Source organism: Apium graveolens, chromosome 8 (assembly GCF_009905375.1).
Source record: "Apium graveolens cultivar Ventura chromosome 8, ASM990537v1, whole genome shotgun sequence".
Classification (NCBI taxonomy): domain Eukaryota; kingdom Viridiplantae; phylum Streptophyta; class Magnoliopsida; order Apiales; family Apiaceae; genus Apium; species Apium graveolens.
Genome location: NC_133654.1, coordinates 171,755,051 through 171,769,728, shown reverse-complemented (window position 1 = coordinate 171,769,728; position 14,678 = coordinate 171,755,051). Strand labels below are relative to the sequence as shown.

At 36.4% G+C, this 14,678-nt stretch overlaps 1 protein-coding gene across 1 annotated transcript; it reads left to right on the top strand.

Moving 5' to 3' along the window:
- Nucleotides 1-5,281: 5,281 nt before the first annotated feature.
- LOC141680141 (uncharacterized) lies at nt 5,282-8,846 on the top strand. The gene is made up of 9 exons (XM_074486445.1): nt 5,282-5,414; nt 5,487-5,663; nt 5,829-5,891; nt 5,988-6,219; nt 6,605-6,691; nt 6,773-7,080; nt 7,194-7,371; nt 7,868-8,568; nt 8,665-8,846. The coding sequence occupies exons 1-9, from the start codon at nt 5,282-5,284 to the stop codon at nt 8,844-8,846; spliced, it is 2,061 nt and encodes a 686-aa protein (XP_074342546.1).
- Nucleotides 8,847-14,678: the final 5,832 nt, after the last annotated feature.

The following is a 14,678-nucleotide window of genomic DNA, read 5'->3' as shown; positions in this document are numbered from 1 at the left end:
AGATATAGTCGTCCTGCCGCCTGGAGATCCTACCATGCCTGTCCCCCTGGAGCGATCGGAGTCTCGCTCGGGACGTGAGCTCTATCCCCGTCATCCCCCTCCTCAAGGATTGGGGTATAGTAGCCCTGGTCTCATAAGCTCGGGTACGCCTACCCGCCATCTCCGCATCCAACTCCCTCCTGACCTCATCCAGTCGGGCCTCAGCAACAGCCACTCGGATCCTCAGTACATCCTGAACATAGCCGTGGGCTAACAAAGACTGCCTATGGGCAGGGTCGAGAGGTGGTGAATCCGGAGCCGCTGGAGGTGCCTCCTCGATCTGCCTAGGCTCGGGAGTATGGGTCTCTGAGCTGTCGTCATAGGGGCTCCACGATAGTGGTTGAGGGGTAGGAGCTCTGACCACCGGGAGTGAGGGTAAAGGGGTACCAGTATACTCCACTATAGCTCCGACATGCTCCTCAGCTATTGGGACCTCATCCGGGTCCTCCTCATCTGAAATAGCAACAACCTTTGTCTCTGACTCCTCTGAGGGGTCCTCCTCATCCTCCTCCATCTCAGGCTCTTCCTGATCCTCGGCATCTAGCAGTGCCTCATCATGCTCACGCTCGAACATCTCAGGGTCCTCTATCTCATGTGCCTACACATAAAATGAGTTAAGTTACTATCATGATACTTATAAGGCTTCCCGTAAGGGTTTTAACTGTCAGCGCTACTTTAAGTAGTCCGACCATGAACTTGGCAAGAGTTCTTATTATCTTTGTGAGTTTATTATTATATCGTCGCATCATCTCTGAGGTTTATAAAGCTTAGCTCTGATACCATTTCTGTAACACCCCCAGATTCGGGGTCGGGGATCCGGGTCGTCACGGTCTTTCTTTCCACAATATCACTTCACTTAATTAATAATAAATAACCTCATGTCGTGACCCCACACTAACACACACCACAACCCGTTATAGTCTCAGAGATGAAATTGAAATAAGTACAAGTCCTTGAATCCAAAATTTTAAAAGTTATTACAACCCAAAATGATTACTTGATAAGTTTACAGTTAATTGCCATTATCTGCCACAAGTTATAATTATACAATATTTGGTTCCCAAAAGTAGAATGCCTGATCTACCAATAGATTTACCTATGCAGCAATAGCAGCTACAACATCAACGGGAAGACGTGGGACGCTTCCCACGCGCTTGCGCTGGGTCTGCTTGAGTCTGGCCATCTTTCCTAACTGTTGTTGTGTGATGAAGAAATGAAGCAAGAGTGAGCATTACAGCTCGCAAGATAATATATAGTGTAAACAATAATGCAAGTATCTAAATGGATATCTTACTGGAAACCTTTATCAAGTGTAAGGTAGATACTTACTGGATATAAGCTTAAAGGAAGATGAAGTTACAAATTACTTCTCTATACTTATACCATTTTTTTGAAATCTACTTGAACTACCACTGTTCAAAGTATAATAAGTTTCAAAAGTTCATCCCATAGATGAGACCACAAGTTAAGACTTGAATAGATTCAATCTTTGAAATATATTTAAAGGACATGAAGTTACGAGATACTTCATTCAATGGAAACACCATTATAATTGTTTGACCCTGTCAGAGCTTCGGCAACCACCCATTCGTAGCCTTTCGATCGAAATGCTCCGGGTAGTGTTGCAGAATTATCCAACTGGATGATGAACTCATTACGGGAGTTTGCCGCGCTAGGAAGACCACTTACGATGATCAGTCGTAGTAGTGCAACCCCACCATTTTCTACATGTATAGGAGAACCTGTCGGATTTACTTGTCAACCGAATACTGGACTCCTAAGGAATGTACCGTCTTAGCAGAACTTCCAGGCCATTTGGGCCAATATAATAAGGCTGGGCCGGCGCAACTCGACCACTTACGCCACTCCTAGTTCAGATGAAATCCATGACTCTGAAATGTAAAGCTCGTCCCCCATTTCCCCAAGTAGAAACTTGTTGATATGGCTTCACCAAGAAGTCGTATCTAGTTGGAAAGGAAAACTCACCAATATTTCCCAGGTAATGCCTGTTAATGGATTAACTTGTTCCAAGAATTTTACTCCCCGAGTGTTGGGTAAGTAATCAAAAACTCTTTTATCAAAACAGCAACCTTGTTGCGAATGTAAAACACACCACAGAGCCGGATCCCTCAGGTTTTTGAGCGAATATTTAAATCCCCTTTGAAAGGAAGATCTTAAATGTAAATATGAGTTTTTGGGACCCGCCCTAACCTTTAAAAATTATTTTGAAGACTCGAAAACATTTTTAAGAATGTTTGGAGTGATGTTGATTTAATAAAATAAATCAGTCCCAATATATTAGAAAATATCTGAATATTATTATTTAAATAATATTCTCATAAAGAATAATCTTTATAAAAATAATTGAAGTAGAAGTTTTAAAACTTATACTTGCAATGAATATTAAATAACCAAAGATATACTTATACGAAAGTAATATCTTTATTTGAATAATCAAAAGTAAGTTTGATTATCGACACATTATTCTTTAATAAAATAAAGAATATTATTTAGTAAATAATCGGAGTCATAAGTCCTCGAATGAATATTCAAAATAATATTCATTAATAAAATAAACAGAGTCATAAGCCGTCGAATGAATATTCAAAATAATATTCATTAATAAAATAAACGGAGTCATAAGCTCTCGAATGAATATTCAAAATAATATTCATTAATAAAATAAAGTTATCAAATAAACCTTATTCGAATAATAGTTTTGAAAACTATTCATATATATATATATATATATATTATACTCGGGAACATCGACTCCCGGTTTTAGAAAAATGTTCACCTTTGGGTCCCCTATACTAAGGGTATACGCAAATACCGCTTATCTCTAGCATAGGTATTATCAACTGAATCAACAGATATATGTATCAAGATTACGAAACAGGCATGCATATATACCATATCACATGCTATAATATATCGCAAGAATTTGCTAATTAACCATCATGCATCTATCACAAGATAATGCATATACATATATTTACATCACAACAACAGTATAACGGGTAGAAAACTTGCCTGAGCGACTGGGGGTTATAAATGGCTTGGGACAAGTCTGGTAACCTATAAACATCATATAAGTTGGAATTAAACCAAAGTCACTTATGAATCTATACTTTAACCAATTTAGACTCTAATGCTCGCTTTGCGCTTACTGATTCTCTTAAGTCGCTCGAGTACCCTCGGCTCCACCATTTTTAATAAATTAACCATTAAGAGTTTTAAGGCGATTTTTTCGCGAGTGCCTTACCAACTGCCTAATACACTTTAAATAAATGTTTCATACTCCAATTAGTCCGTTTTGGTCTTTAACCTATGTTTCAAAGTAAGGCGAGGGGTAATGGTTCGTTCGCGAAACGCCGTTACTTAAAACGATCGTTTCTCCTAAACCGTACATCGGATTCAAACGAACCACATATCAAAACGACGCTCGTAACATGAACTATCTAATCATGGCAATGGTAAAAACCTAGCAGTGAGTTTACGGGTCCTAATGTTAGGAACAAAAACAGTCTAAAGTAAATCGGGCATTACAACGGCTATGTTTACGCGATTACCCAAATTTATACCACTCCAAATAAACCCACAATCAACCCACAATCAACATCCCAACCAAACTCCATCCATAATTCACCATAACAGCCCCAACAACTCAATATTATCAATTTATACTATTCTCAAACATGAATTTAAACTATACTTAAGTTCATTAATCAATAATCCAAGAATTACAACTCCAAAAATATCACAAAACCAACTAACCTCTACATACACAACAATCAAGCCTCTTATGAACTATAACAACAAAACTAAACCTAATACTCAAAGTAAATTTAGGGTTTGGAGGGGTTATACCTTCCTTGGAGAGTGGAGAATCAAGTAATTAGCTTGGAATCACCCTTAAAAGTCCTTATCCAAGCTTAATCTAAACAAAAACTCAAGAACAAAAATTTTAGTTCTTGAAAAACACTATTCACCCTCTTCTTCCATGATTTTTAGGAAGAGATTGTAAATGAATTAGAAGCTCAAACTTATAGGATAGCTATATCTATGTATAAGGAGTATTAGATAATTACCTTGCTAATTAACAAAGCCTGGAACTAGGATTTATTTCTTTGAAGAAGAAAAAAAGCCGAGAGCTTTTGATGAAGAAAGTGAAATATCTTTGTGTTTTTGGTGAAAATGAATTGTTGGTTGGCTTGGTTGATTTGTTTTGTTTTGATTTATTACCTTTTACCATGGTAACTTTTGTGTGGTTCTTAATCAACCAACAACACACCTTTCTTTGTCATGCTTATGTCACCTTGCTATGTCACCCTCCCCCACTTGTCCTCCTCTTATTGGTTTGGTGACATCATCCTCACTAACCTCTTTGATTAGCTTCTAATTTCTTGGCTAATGACCGCTTATCTGTTATACGGTTCGCTTAACTTTCGTTTTCGTTTATTGTTTGAGGGATTATACCCGGGATCTTATTACTTGGGTTCCCTTAACCTTTCTCAATACATTATATTCCTTTTATGATCCTCTCTTAAAATCCTTGAATTTAAATCTTTTTTATCCTGTTACCTTATACTCAATTCTTTCGGTATCTGGTGGATTTTCGGGAAAAATCAAAGTGTTCGGATTTGGATTCTGACGATCTTTACATACACTTATTTATCATATAGAGTACTAATACGATCTCAGAATAACAATAAAAGAGCCCCTACATAGTATGGCATGAAAAGTTTTCTTATTCAGCAATATCAGCAAAAACACTATTCATAAGGGTTACAAAAAAAGTTCAAAATTTTGGGGTTATTACATATTAACATTTAGTCATGTTTAGGCTGAGTGTATAGCATCCTCCTGTAATCATCAGTTTTCTGATTTTAAAAGTTTTGTGTTGTTAAGCTAATGGAAGCAATAAATCTGATACAGTTAGCACCATATAAATAACAAAGAAGACTTCTTTTGATTCACATCATGGTAGTTATAATTTATTGTTTAAGTAATATATCCTATCACTCAATTAATCACAATACAAAATATAGGCAGTAGCAGTACTTCCATCACTACTTAGAACTCTTCAGAGAGTGGGATGAATAGAAAATTTATGTTTCCAATAGTACGTATTCCATAGAGTACAGTTCTGACTAATCGAGCCAACCATTCTTCAGCTTCTAACATGTTGTACCAACATGGTTTATTAAATTCAAACGGAGAATCATGTAGAAGACAAAACATGGTTTGTAATAAACAAATTAAGATTAAAGGGAAGGACAAATGTATTTCTGAAACTGGGAAGAAAAATTTGTTTGAAGATTTTAATGACGCAATGCTGTTTGAGAGTACAATCAATGACACTGTTAATAAAGGTACTTGAGTTAGAAATTTTTTGATTTTTCATATCTAATTTCATTCTTATAGTAATATTGTGATTTTTTCAGACACGATAATGCCTGATTTAAATTATCTCAATGACATGTACATTGATGTTGATGATTTACCAAATTATCACCCACATTTGTGGCAAGGATACATGGATATTGGTCCACGAGACAAAATGTGTAATAAATGTGGGGCAACAATATGGAATGGAGAACGTAACAACAAGTCGTGTACCGGTAAAGACCCTACATTTTAACTGTGTTGCAGAAACGGTCAAATCCATCTTGATAAAGAGCCACCACCTCCAGAGCCGCTAGCATCTTTATTGTATGGTGGTGAAAGATCGAAACATTTCAAGCAATTAATTCGTGTTTATAATTGTATTTTCTGTTTTACTTCAGCTGGCGGTAAGATTGATAACAAAATCAATAGAGGTAATGCTCCATATTGTTTCAGACTTGAAGGTCAAAACTTTCATTTAGTAGGGAGTTTGGTACCTGTTGATGGATCGAGTCCTAAATTTTGTCAGTTATATATTTATTAAACTGAGAATGATGTAGAGAATAGATTGAATGCCCTTGGTTGTGCTTCTGATAGTGTTGATCCTGAGTTAGTTGAAGAGCTTTTAGCCATGCTAGATAAGAATAACCAGTTGGTGAAAGCATTTCGCAAGACAAGGGATCGTTTTGAGAATAATGATTTGGATGAGTTTAAATTGGTTCTTATATCATCAAAATATCAGGCGGTAGACCTTACCCAACTGGGCCATCTAACAAAGTTGCTGCTTTTATTGTTAGTGACAATACAGATATTGGTGGTTTCAAAGATACCGTGGTTAACTCTAAGCAGGAAGGACTGAAGAGGATATATGAAACGGACCCTCATTTTATGCAGTTGTAATATCCATTGTTATTTCCTTTCGGTAATGAAGTATTTCATCTTCACATACCATTGATCAGTAATAAATATTCAGAGCGTGAAAACCTGGATGATGAAGACCTAGATCCTGATGATAAATCCCGGTGACATGTTTCAATGAGAGAGTATTACTGCTACAAAATCATGATACGTACATCTGAAGGTTATAAATTTAAAATTATCATTATTTTACTTTTTTTTAAATATGTGTTAATAGTACTAATTTCCATATTTTATACCGCCATGTCATAAATTGCAGTCATCATTTCTTTTCAGGATTGGGTCCGCATCTTGCTGGACGTTTATGGCAGCAGTATATTGTGGATGCCTTTGCAGCAATTGAACAGTAAAGGCTGGACTGGGTATCAAATCATCAGACTACAATTCGTGCCGATTTATATCACTTTGTTCGTGATGCCGTACGCAGGGGAGACAGTGATCCAATGCATGTTGGTAAAGCTGTCATTCTCCCGGCTTCATTTACTGGATCTCAGCGATACATGACACAGTACTTTAAAGACTCCTTGGCTATATGTCGTGCTATTGGCCATCGGTCTTTATTTCTTACAATAACGTGCAATTCTAAGTGGCCTGAAATTCAAAAAATGCTAAAGTATTTGCCAAATGTAGATCCAGTGGATGCTCCTGATGTAGTTGCTCGAGTATTTAAGTTGAAGGTGGACCAGCTAATGGACTTGATAAAGAAAAAAAATTATTTTGGTAGATGCATTGGAGGTAATACATCTAATAGTGTAAAAATGTTTCAGCTTAATTGTTTTCTTAATATAGTGTTGGCTCATAAAATAAACCTTATAAATTGGCTAATCATATTGGTTATTTGCCTATAGTTATGCATGTAATAGAATTTCAAAAACGTGGACTGCCTCGCATGCACATGTTAATATGGTTTCATCCCGAAGACCGTCCTGATTCCGTTGAAAAGATTGATGAGTTGGTTTCTGCTGAAATCCCTGATGCAAAGGCTGATCCCATAGCTTATAAAGCAGTTAAGAATTACAATTCACGGTCCATGTGGTAAAGATTACACGTATTCGCCATGTATGGTAAAAGGGAAATGCATGCGTCATTTCCCAAAGAGGTAATTAAATCAAACATGAATGAATTTTTAAAGTATATAGAACTAAATTTTAACTAGAAATAACTGACTGTAAAGCTAAAAAATCTATATTCAACAGGTTTAATGGACATACCTTTTTTTTATTATAGCGGGTTCCCTGTATATCGCAGACGCAGAACTGGCAGAGTTATAAAAAAGGAAAAGGTGTCTCACTTAATAATAAATTTGTTGTTCCTTATAATTGAGATCTTCTGGTACAATTTCAGTGTCATATCAACTTAGAAATATGCAACTCGTCAAAGTCTCCAAAATATCTCTTCAAATATTGTCTGAAAAGACATGACACTGCGACAATGTTGTTAAAAAAAATCCATCTTCTACAGTCACTATCGAGGAAAAGAAGGTTAAAAGTTTGAATGAAGTTAAAAATTTTCTTGATGGCAGATATGTATGTACATCTAAAGCTTCATGGAGAATATTTGGTTTTGACATCCACAGTCGATGGCCAAGTGTTGATCGTTTACCCATCCATTTACCTGGTGAGAAACATATTAATTTCAAAACTTCTGCTGATCTGGAGAAGGTTTGCAAGAATGCGACATCCAAAAAAACAAAGTTGGAAGCATGGTTTATAGCAAATAAAGAGTTGCCACAATCTCAGAATTTTACCTATGCAGATTTCCCTAGCAATTTCACATGGGTTCCCAGCTCTGGAAGGTGGAAGCTTCGTCAAAGAGGCGATGTAGTTAGAAGGCTTACTGAGGTTCATGCTAGAAGTGGGGAGTTGTTATATCTTCGGATGCTTTTGTTAAGGAAAAAAGGTTGTTTGTTATTTAGTGATTTGAGAACAGTTGATGGCGTGACATATGATACTTTCAAAGATGCGTGTAGAGCTCTTGGACTTTTAAATAATGATAAACAGTGGCATGATGCTATTTACGAGAACTCGCATTCAGCAATGCCAACACAACTCCGAGCAATGTTTGTCAATATTTTGGTTTATTGTTCAGTCTCTGATACTTTGTCTCTTTGGAATACACACTGGCAAAGTTTGTCAGATGACATTGTTTACGTAAGACGTAAAATTGCAGAAAATATTCACATTTCATTGTCTAAGTATGAGATAAAGAATTATGCTTTAGCAGGTATGGAGATCAATTCATTTTAAAAAATTTCTTGTTGAGCAATCATAACATGAAACTATTTTGTGTGTATTTTGATATGTTTTTTTATTTTTATAGAAATAGAAAAATTGCTTAATGATGTCGGAAAGTCATTAAAAGATTTTCCTGAGTTGCCATATCCGGATGAGCATTACTTTGGAACTTCTGTCAATCATCTAATTGTCAAAGAGAAGGGTTATGATAAAGAGCAAATGAGAGTCCAGCATGAAAAGAAATATAACAATCTTAATGCCAAATAGATGGAGGTATATAATGCTGTTTTTGCCAATTTCTACGCTAAAAAAGGTGGAATGTTCTTTGTTTATGGGAGTGGAGGTTTTGGCAAAATGTTTTTATGGCAAACTCTATGTTGTCATCTACGTTCGGAATCTAAAATATTTCTACCAGTTGCTGGTTCTGGAATTGCAGCAACTCTGCTTCCTAGCGGTCACACTGCTCATTCCCGATTTAAAATCCCTCTTAAATTAGATCAAAACTCTATTGATGGCATAAAGCATGGAACCAATATTGCAGAACTCATCAAGGATACAAATCTCATTATTTGGGATGATGCTCCAATGCAGCATCGTCACGTAATAGAAGCTGTAGATCGTAGTTTACGAGACATTGTGGGAGCAGTTGACTTAAAAAATGCCCAAAACCATTTGGTGGAATTACTATCATTTTTTGTGGTGATTTTCGTCAAATATTACCTGTTCTACCGAAGGGAAGCAGAGCTGACATAGTGAATACGTCTTTCAATAAATCTAAGTTGTGGAATTTTTACAAAGTTTTCATTCTTTCTCAGAACATGCGACTACATTCGAGTAATACAGATTCAAGGAATAAAATTATTTCAGAGTTCAGCAAATGGCAGCTGGATATTGGGGATGGCAAAGTAAAATCTAAGGAAGCAGTGAATGATGAGTTTAATGGTGAATTTGTTGTTGCAGAGCAATTTGTCATTCAAAGTGATGCAAAGAATCCTCTCAATACTCTAATTAACATCATTTATCCAGATTTATTAGAAAATCTAAATTGTGAGGAATATTTGAGATCTAGAGCAATCCTCACTCCAAGAAATGTGGTAGTCGATGACATCAATTCCAACATACTTGAAAAGATTCCAGGTTCTGTATATACATATCTCAGTCAAGATTTTATTGATGATCATGGTGGTGAAGATAATGAATTTGATGCAGCCTTTCCGGTTGAATATTTAAATTCTATAAATATGTCGTGTCTTCCTAAACATGAACTTAAAGTTAAGGTTGGAGTCGTTATTATGTTATTGAGAAATTTGAACCAGATAATGGGTTTATGCAATGGCACACGGATGATAGTAACTGGATGCAAGAAAAAAAGCTTAGAGTGTCAGATACTCTGTGGATCTCAACTTGGTTCGAAACACTTAATACCAAGAATTGACATGGTGCCAACAGATACAAAATGGCCTTTTGAGTTCAAGAGAACTCAATTTCCAGTTCAACTTTGTTTTTCCATGACTATAAATAAGAGTCAAGGACAGTGTTTAAGTATTGTTGGGCTATATTGTGACGGCCTCAACCCCGGGGTCAGGAGTTGACGTCAACTATAATAATATTAACAACATAACATAATCCAACTCAACATTATTATATAAACACAACCCCTTTTTCCAAGATCTTTTCCAGGTTTAAGTATGACTTAGGTTACAACCATCACAAAACCAATTTAGTAAGGACAATTCAAACAATACTATCTTTATTCAGCAACTCTACAGATCCGCTTGGGTCCAACACAACTACCTCAGAGGAGCCTGACACGGAAGGAACTGGAACTCTGCCCCGCCTACCACTGAAGAATCTCCTAGGTATCTGCAATACATATATAAAACATTTTGCAAGGGTGAGCAATCAATTGCTCAGCAGTACCACTATATGAGTAATAATCAAAGACAGTTTATGATAAACAATTATAGAAACAGAAATCATAACTTGCTAGAAAACAAGTAAAACATGTGTGAACTGGATATCAAAACTAGCATGCTCTGTAAAAACCAAATCATTAGTTGTGTGCCGTGCATAAATATCAATTTCAATTTTAGCATGCTTCTTTCATTTTCAAATCTTCCGTCCCATCGCAGGACCCATAAAACCATTTATCCCGTTACGGGGACCCAAAATCATTTGTTCCGTTACGGGAACCATAAAACTTATCCCATCACAGGACCTATAAAACTTGTCCCATCACAGGACCTATAAAACTTGTCCCATATAAAAGTATTGGATGATCCCTGGTGAGACAGCTGATCAGGCTATCCTATGAAACTTGTTCCGGAACTCAGAGACTAGCTAGGTCTCTGTCACGCTGGGCTGGTGGTTATAACAGGGTGCGCAACCACTTCGCCTCTTACGCTAACTTCCAGGCCGTTACGGGCCTTCTGCGCACACTCATCCAATTATCTGATCATTTTTATCCAGTTTTCCAAATCACTTACCTATCTCTTGTCAAAACAATTATAACACAGCACATTTTCCAAAACATTTTCATTTTATTCAAAATTTAGAGATAGGCATTTTCAGAAGTTACTTTTCCCCCAAAACACAAGTTAACAAAATAATTTGAACCCAGGGGATACGTAACTTAAATCGTTCTGTTCCACTACGAGAATAAAACAACATTATATTCATATATGTTAACCATAAAGATATGGTCAGGGGTACTTGCCTTGCAGAGCTTTACAAATATTATTGATTGACCTTGAGCCGACACGAACGCTCAGGCTTTAACGTCTGACCACTAGATTACCCTGGATTCGACTTCAACACTCAGGTCCTTCGATTGGAACCTTACTGAACTCGTCGACTGTCCACTAGGCTATCTAACTCCAACTCTTGGGCTTTCCGACTAGCACCTACAAAGTCGAAACACCCTAACTTAGACCTTCGATTATGCTTGACATATCCTCACTAACAATCTACCCGAACGTTAACAAAACCCGACTCGTAACATACTTCATATAATAATACACGTATCAATTAGGGTTCACGTCTTCGAAAGTCGGTTCGGTGTTCATTTTCAGAAAATAGGTATATTTATCCTTTTATGAAACTAGGGCTATCGATTTTCGTAAAGTATTTCATCACAACACATAATCAGATTTTGTATAAGGTACATTAATATAACTGATCAACGTTCCGATAGTCATTGGGTACGGCCTCATATTCCCGTAATTTAATTTTTTTAGAAATCGGGCAGCACCTCCTTTGATTATCGGCTAACCCGTCGAACATCCCGACGCCAAATTGACCACAACAACAACCCAACCCAATCCAAATTCCAACCGCCAACTTCAGTCAACAACAACAATTCACAAATTCACCAATACCATTTAAATACAATTATTAATTATCAGTCCTGTTTTATAATTTTAATCGCATTTCACAGTTTTATTCGCAATTCATATTTTAAATTGTAGGACTCAGAACAACGTCATCACCGTCCACCGTCGGCTCGCCGAGGCTCATCGCCGACGGCGATAAAATTTGCCGGTACCCGAACAATATTGGGTTTCCAACGCAAATTCTATCGATAAATCAATAAATTATTCGCACCCAAAAATATTAATTAATTCATCAAGAATTTCAGAAGGAAAATTGAATTGCAACAAGTATACACACGCGCGTACTACACCGGAACCAAACAGGGCAATCGGAAAATAAGGGCAAGGTAACCGGAAAATAATAAGCCGGAAAAGTAAGTCAGTCACATACAACATAGCACACATCAACAACTAAAACAATACTGCCACCAACTGAACCCCTCCGCACATATATATACGTATATGCCGGAAAAGAACAAGATCATGGCGGCAATTAACGGAGCTCGGCGGCACAGCACAAGCAGCGCAGTACTTACCAAGAATCAGAAACGGGAGAAAAGGAAAGATAGGCGGGGATAGGAAAAAAAACAGAGAAAGAAAGGAGAGGGGGAGAAATGAATAGAGAGAGAGATTGAGAGAGAAAAACACAGAGAGATTACGCGAGAGAGAAGAGACCGGGGGGGTTTACACGGGTGAATTTTTGGTGAGTTGTTACCACCAATCAAAACAGGAAACGCATCAAAATTTGCTGAAATAATAACACGTGTCCCCCCTTACTGACTGAAATTCCGATTTTTTTGTCCCGTGTTATACAATTTTATCGAATGAACTTACGGTTAAAAACTGACCATAAAGCTACCAAATTAACTTTTAAAATGTTGTAAATATCCCAAAGTTACTAAAAATAAATTTCGAAATTTTAAACCAATTCCTAAAACGCAATTTATACCCGTCATTACCAATTTAACGAATCGACACGCGGGTAAAATTAATTCCAAAAATTCCGAAAAGAATTTTAAAATTCTCGGAATATTTCTAACTTAATAAAATATAAATTTCGTAATTTTTAAAGAATCCCGGAATTAAATACGGATTTAACAAATAATTGAAATCAGAAAATCATATATGGCTAAATAATTGATGAAATATTGATTTCTCAATTTTAAAAATTCCTAAAAATAATTAATAAAATTATGAAGCGATAAAAATGATTTTTGAGACAACTCTAGTATTTATGGAAATAAATCCTGAATAAAATCACCTTTAAATACAAAAGTAACACAACACGGCTTCACAACGAATTACACAATTAATACACGAACACCACAATCACACATAATTAATTAAAATATTAACAAAAATAATATATAGCTGACTGAACCCATACACATATTTTATTTATGTAATTATTTAATAATTACACATTTAAACAATATAAAAAATATACGAGTCGTTATAATCTTTCCCCCTTAAAAAGATTCTGTCCTCAGAATCTGATGATTTTTTATTTTTTTTATTTTTTTTTAACCCACAAGTGAGGATATTTGTCAAGCATATCTAACTCTAACTCCCAAGTAGACTTTTCTACTCGAGGATTCATTCAAAGCATACTCAGTATAGATATAAATGCATTCCTAAGGACTCGCTCATAATGACCTAGGATCTGGGTCAATCATTCCACGCAGAACAATTTGGATGAGAGCCCATTGGTTCCTACTCAACGGCTTGGTTCGAATCAAGAACATATCACTTTAACAATGACGTGCAGAACATATTAGAAATGTCTGCAACTGTAATGACAATGCTAACTCGTGAGCACTTCATCTATCTTACTCGATACCTCCAACGGGTACATATATTTAGGACTCAACTCGCCCCTTCTAATTAAACCTAACCAATTTCTTTCAAGTTGAAATTTTATCAACACCCACGATCCTACTTTTATATCCATACTCTTTCGATGCAAATCCGTCTTCTTTCTTTATCCATCCCAAGCTGCTTCAACTCTTTTCTGAATCAACACCACTACGTTCTTGGTGCGCTAAATTTACGCAGGTTCTAACAACATTTCTACTCCCACTTTCTCTTAATAGAGGGGAACTCACACTTATGCTCACACAGGCTTCGCAATGTAGCATTCCCTACTAACATGATAATTATTAACATAAAGGACTCAATCAATGGGAGGTGATTACCACAGTTTCTTTTTAAATTCAAACTATATACTTTCAACATATCTTATATTGCCTGAATTGTCTTTCCACTCTGACCCTTCATCTACGAATAATAGGCGGTGCTCATTTTTAATTTAGTTTCCAAACATTCGAACACCTCTTGCCTCTCACCATCAGTTAAGACTGGAAAGTAATCTCATATCTTCACTTCTTCTCACTTTCAGATATTTGCACTTCACATTTCACTTTTTCCCTATTCCTTTATTAACTCCTTAGCGATTTTAATCACATTCAATCCTTTCATTCTGTGCAGGGCATCTGTTACTACACCGACCTTGCTTAGGCGATTTTTGATGAGATAATTGATATCCGTTGTTTATCTCAGCTACAATTTATTCTGGAAAATTTAACGTATAGTTTCTTCCCTTCTAATCCTCGTAGGGAGATCCTTGGGCGTTCCACATGGACATCCTTGATTCTCGAATAACTGAGGATGTTATCAATAAATACAATCATGCTTATTCAAGCACTCCTTATACACCATGTTCGCTAAC